Source organism: Crocuta crocuta, unplaced genomic scaffold (assembly GCF_008692635.1).
Source record: "Crocuta crocuta isolate KB4526 unplaced genomic scaffold, BGI_CrCroc_1.0 scaffold246, whole genome shotgun sequence".
Classification (NCBI taxonomy): Eukaryota; Metazoa; Chordata; class Mammalia; order Carnivora; family Hyaenidae; genus Crocuta; species Crocuta crocuta.
In genome coordinates, this window is record NW_027531902.1 from 6,483,573 (window position 1) to 6,490,041 (window position 6,469).

Sequence of the window (6,469 nt, forward strand, 5' to 3'; positions counted from 1 at the left end):
TAAAAACTGGCCATAACTCAAGTTTACCATAGTAGCTAAGCCAAATGTCTTCTATGAAATGTACCAGTTTTGGTCACAATTAACTTAGAGATTTTTAGTTAAGTATGTGGGTGTTTTATGAGGGTGCCATTTATTTTCTATTTCTTGAGGCTAGTCAACGAAGTCTTCCAAATCACATCTCATAACACTTAGGCAGTCTCTAAAGGTGAAAGAATTCCACTGATTCTATTTACAAATTATTAAAAAAAAAACCTACAGTTTGTCAGTTTGCTTGGTCGATTTGTATTTGATAGGTAACTTGTTAATGTCACAGATTTTTAAACCAATTTTCCTTAGCTTTGGTGGGACATTAATATTAAATGACTTTACAAGTCTCATAATCTTTGGGATTTTTTTTTTGAAACAGATATAGATACTCTGATTTTAGATGATAGTGATGATGAGAATGCTTTATCAATTTTTGAGACCAGTTGTCACTCAGGATCACCAAAGAAACAGTCATCAGCTGCTGCTATACATAAACCCTACCTTCATTTTACAATGTAAGTAACGTCTCAGTTTTTTAAAAATTTAGAGTGATATTTACTATTTGTGGTTAGAATTATGGTACATTATTACTTATGGTTGTAACTTCGAGGACTTTGTTTTTTCTGTCATTTGGACACAATTCAGGAACATTTTTACTGTGTATGCTTTTTTCCTCTGGTAATAAATTGGTTTATTGGTCATCTAAAGATGTTTTTTTGTAAGCTGATTGTGTGCTTTCTTTCTCTCTCTTTTTCTCTTTCCTTCCTTCCTTCTCTCCTTCCTTCCTTCCTTCCTTCCTTCCTTTCTTTCTTTCTTTCTTTCTTTCTTTCTTTCTTTCTTTCTTTCTTTCTTTCTTTCCTTCTTTCTTTCTCTTTCTTCCTCTTCCCTCTCTCCCTCTCTTTCTCTTTCCCATCCCTTTCCCTTCTCTTCCCTCCTCTTCTTTTCTTTTCGTTCTTTTTTTTCCTTTCTTTCTTAACCAGGGTAGAAGGAAGGACTATCTTTAGAAAATCAGCTTATGTCCCCAATTTTAATGCCTTTTATTGTGAACTAAAATGGTCACAAATAAGATATTAACCGTGATCTGGAATATTTTAATTTGTAGTGTCAGATGGTAATTTAGGGATTCTCAGAGTACTAAAGAGATTCTGAATTAGAAATCTCTCAGTAAACAGATAAACAGGTAACTTTCTCGTTCTCCAAATCCTCATTAGTTTACACTTCTCTGATTTCGATTTTATTATTTTTCTATTTACATTTATCTTTATCCATGTTAAAGCATCTTTTGTTATGTGCTTTTTATTGTTAAACAATTTTAGTGCTAATGCAATTTTTTAAAATCTAAATTCTAGTTAGTTAACATATAGTGTAATAAAGGTTTCAAGAGTTGTGCTAATGTAATTTTAAATTAAGAGATCAGCTTCCTCATTTACATAATTAGCATGAATTTTAGAGGACCATATTGCTTCTGTCAGGCAGATCTAATAGCACTTTCATTAGAAAAGGCTGGATTGATTGATTGTACTTTTAAGTAATTTTTTTCAAATCTGTTTTGAACAAATTTAAGTCTTCTGACTTGAAGTTTTTCCTATGTAGATTATGGTGAAATGTTAATTTGATTATTTGTTTTGATAACTCTTTCTTAGTTTTTATTTTTTAAAATGAGGGTAAGTTATTTTCATTTACTCTTTCTTTTGTTCTTTAACAGCAAGCTCTTCTATTAGAAAATTCTCTTCTGTTCTAGATCTTTTATGTCCTTAGGGATGTCTTCTTAGACTTTTTCAGCAATTTCACAAGTCTGTTTTATTGATGGCCAAGGGGAAACCAAATAATCATTTTTTTCCTGACTCTCACCTGGCTACCCTGTATGTATGTGTATGAGATTGTGATTTGTTATGACAATTTTACTTATCCGGATTTGAAATATATGATAGGAGCTAAGAAACTGTCAAGACTTGTTCCAATTTTATGGGATAGTTCTGCTGTTAGTGATATAGAAATAGATTTTGATATTAGAAAACTTCATGTGCAGTTTTGAGGTTGACCTTTTATTAACATTCTCTGTCATTGATTTAATGTATATCACTGGTATGGCTTATTTTGTTTGGTTTAAAACTTTTTGAAGGGTTTGGCTGAATGTTAATTTCTTTTATGTCAACTTTTTAAATGTTTTATTTATTTTTGAGAGAGAGAAAGAGAGAGACAACATGAGCAGGGGAGGGTCAGAGAGAGAGGGAGATATAGAATCCAAAGTCAGGTTCCAGGCTCTGAGCTAGCTGTCAGCACAGAGCCCAACACGGGGCTCGAACCTGCACACTGTGAGATCATGACCTGAGCCGAAGTCGGACCCTTAACTGACTGAGCCACCCAGGCACCCCTTATGTAAACTTTTCTAGTTCATGATGTGATTTTTATTTAATAGGAAGCCAGCTATATCCTAGAAATAAGCTTTTTTTTGGTTTTAGATGTTTTGATAAATTCCATTCATTTATTTCTTTATTCTGCCAATTTTTATGTGTTTATGCCAGGCACTGTACTAGGTCCTGAAAACATAAGCATGAATAAGATATAAAGTAGGTTTATACTTTATACTTAGTCTGGAGAAGTTCTTGTTATTGAAGGTGACAAACATTGTGATATGGCTGAAGTGCTTTGTTAGCAAAACTAGAAGCATCCATTGGGAAGTTCAGGTAGGCTTGACAGAAGAAATGGTGATATTTGCTGGCCTTCTGAGTATAAAGGGATAGGAGTTAGCATCTGATGCTCATTACAAACTAAACATGTGGCAGGTATATAAAGCTAGAGACTTTATATATAGCAATTCATATAGGCCTCTTAACAATCATATAGCATTTGTGGGATCATCGTTTTATAGATTAGGAAACCACAATGAGAAAAAAGTATATTGCTCATGATTAACCTGATAGCAGGAAGCAGAGCCAGGCTCTGTACTGTTTGTTTCCTAGGACTCTATATTTTTTTCTATTTTACTGTGTGTGATTTCTAAATTGATTTCTGAGCTTAATAAGGTAGATAGAGAATTGTATTGCTTTTTTGGATAGGTTGGACAATACAATTTTCACACTTTCCAAGAAGCATACACTTTAGGATATAGGCTTTTGATATGTGTTGTACATTTTTGTTATTGTTGGTTTGGTTTGGCCTTCTGTCTGTCTGTCTGGACAAGTGTTAGTATGCCCAGTCAATACAGAAAAAATACTAGACAGGTAGAAAGCATGACTTTAATACTGGTCTCTAGTAACACTAGCTTGGGCATTGCTGGTGGGTTTCTGTTTCTGGGACTAGTTTCCTATAACAATGTTGAAACCTTTATTTAGATAAAAATTTTTTTATTAACATTTATTCATTTTTGAGAGACAGCACAAGCAAGGGAAGAGAGAGAGGGAGACACAGAATCTGAAGCAGGCTCCAGCCTCTGAGCTGTCAGCACAGAGCCCAACGCGGGGCTCGAACCCACAAACTGTAAGATCATAACCTGAGCCAAAGTCAGACACTTAACCAACTGAGTCACCCAGGCACCCCAAACCTTTATTTAGATTTAAGGTGAAATAAAAGTCAAGATATTTAAGGTCTGTGAATCTGATAGAAAACCCTTATCACGGAAAATAAGTTTTCCTTCTTACTTTATATTACCTACCATAAGGGAATTAGAAACCGAGATTTCTGAGGTTTTCTAAATGAAAATAGCTTTGTTTTTTCTGATATACTCTGTAGAAAAATTCAAGTAATTAAGAAGAACTTAAAGAGAAAGTAAAAATTAAAGCCCAAGCACCTGAAGGTAATTTTTGTTAAAGTTTTGGTGACCACATTTCCATATTCTCTGTGCATATAGATGGACCCACTTATTTTTTTAATATAAATTAAAATCCTCCTGTAAGGCTGTTAACATAACTTGCCTTTTTATCCACTGTGTTTGCAACATTATTTCATACTATTGTATGTTTAATGTCATTCTTTTAATATTTTATTTTTGGATGATTATTTTTATAACCTTATTGATAAAGATTGAAATTTCCAGGTTTCCTCTTTTATGATACATATGTGGATCTGGATAGGCATCTTTCTCAGTATATATTTTTAGCCTGTTATCTGATTGATCGATTAGGGTAAATTTTAAAAACAGTGTTCTGTCAAAGTGTATATACATTTAAAAATTTAATACAGGTTGTTAAACTGACTTCCAGAAAGGTTGTCCCAATTTACATTTTCATCACTGATGTAGGAGAGTGTCCTTTTTCCTGTAACCTTGTTAATTCTGAACAGTTTGCCTTTAAAAATTTTTGGCAACCAGATAGATGAAAATAATATCTTCTTGTTTGATTTATTCATTTGTTCTTTCATATTTACTCTGATACATTATCAAAGTGCCCAGTCATGTGCTACATGTTATTCTAGGTACTTGGAATATATCTGTAAAAAAAATTGGCAAAGACCCTGCCCTTATTGAACTTAGATATTAGATAGAGATAGATAATAAAATAAGTATAATAGATAGATTGAATATTAGAAGATATATACTATAAAAAAATTAGGTAATGCTTAAGAGGTCGGGGGGTCCTTGGGAGTGGAATGAGTTGCAGAATATCCTTTGTAAACATTTCAGCATATATGTGATATAATTGCCAAATTTAATTTTGGAAAATTTTGCTTTTTTCCATTACATAATTCATGAGAAAGCCGAATTTTCCCAACATATACTCAATAATAGTATTAAAATTAATTTTTAGTTTATCAGTCTAACATATCTTCCATATAAAATGTTTTTTCATTATTTTAAAAAATTTTTCGGGGCGCCTGGGTGGCTTAGTCGGTTAAGCGTCNTGCTGTGTGTGCACAAGTTGGGGAGGGACAGGGAGAGAGAGAAAATCAGAGAGAATCCCAGGCAGGCTTTGCGCTACCAGCATAGAGCCTTATGGGCTTGGTCTCACCATTTATAAGACCATGACCTGAGCCGAAATCAGGAGTTAGATGCTTAACGGACTGAGCCACCCAGATGCCCCAACTACCAAATCTATCTTAAGCCAACATTGGTCTTGAGCTTTAGACCATCTCTAGCTGTCTCTTGCCCTTTGTGTGCCACAGGTCCTTCAGTATGTACTGGACTAGGTTTCCCCTTCTTTTCCACTGGGTCATCTCAGCTCCCATGTACCCATGGAGGTGTTGCAAGTAGAATTGGGGATCTTCCGCAACTCCTTCCTCTTTCTTTCTTCTGTACCTAGTCAGTGTCCAGGTCCTGTAAATTAAGTCTCATCTCAGGCTGTTCCTTCTTACCTCTTCTGACATTGTTCTTGTCTAGACTATCATAAACATCTCATGCCTGGGTTGTTAATGTAGACTCCTAACTGGTCATCTTTCCTCCTGTTGTGCCCTCTTTCATTTTCTATACTGACATAGTGATAATAGAGTTTTCTTTTAAAACATGTGTATGATTATATCACTTCCCCTGCTTAAGTATCTTAATGCTTTCTCATATTCTTCAATGTGTATCCCAAACTTTTAACAAGGTTTACAAAACCCTATATAGCTTTTCACACTCTGGTTCTCCTTCCCCCTAACCACAGAACCGTTACCCATTAAAAAAAGCCAGCTATATGAACTATTACTGCAAAGGGCCAGGAGCCTCTGGTCCTTTGCACATCCTGTATTTGATTCTTGGAATTTGTCTTTTCTGTCTCCAACCTGTTGAGTTTGTGCTTTGATAACACTGTACAGGAAAGCCTTCGTTGAGTCTGTAATTGGAGTCTGTCATAGCATTCTGTACTTAAACAATGCTGCTTGTTGATTACACTGAATTATATTAGTTTGTAGATTTCCTTTTTCTGCTCAATACCATTCAAGTATGAGCTCCATAATAAACTGGTATTATTGATATGCAGGGCTGAGGGACTCAGCATAGGAAGCATTCTCCAATTATTAAGTGATTGAACATTTAAGAAATGTTACCTGATTTGTTTTCTTTTTGAAGTGTCTTTGTCCTTTGACCATGAAACTGTTTTGTTGTTGTTGTTAAAACACTATGAACCACAAGCTCTTTGTACATTAAGAACCATTCCTATTAATGGCAGATTGTTTGTCTCATTTGATTGTTTGCCGTTTGGTTCAGATTGTAATTTTTGAGTTACAAAAGTTTATAGATTATGTTGGTTTTTTGAAAAAATAAAATTGACAACCCCCTAGCCAGGCTTCTCAAAAAGAAAAGAGAGCACTCAAATAGACAAAATCATGAATGAAAACGGACTGATTACAACCAACCCCTCAGAAATACGAGCGATTATCAGGGAATACTATGAAAAACTATATGCCAACAAACTGGACAATTTAGAAGAAATGGACAAATTCCTAAACACACACTCACTACCAAAATTCATACCGGAAGAGATAGAAAACCTGAACAGACCCAAAACAAGTGAGGAAATTGAATCAG

The 6,469-nt window shown here is 34.4% G+C and overlaps 1 protein-coding gene across 2 annotated transcripts in view; it reads left to right on the forward strand.

The window, feature by feature from the left end:
* Positions 1-6,469, forward strand: part of ATAD2B (ATPase family AAA domain containing 2B) — a 159,147-nt gene that overhangs the window by 94,920 nt on the left and 57,758 nt on the right. For both annotated transcript variants that reach the window (XM_077774077.1, XM_077774079.1), the window contains exon 17: positions 407-542. In XM_077774077.1, the coding sequence (XP_077630203.1) occupies positions 407-542 (136 nt within the window). The remainder of the gene's footprint in view (positions 1-406; positions 543-6,469) is intronic.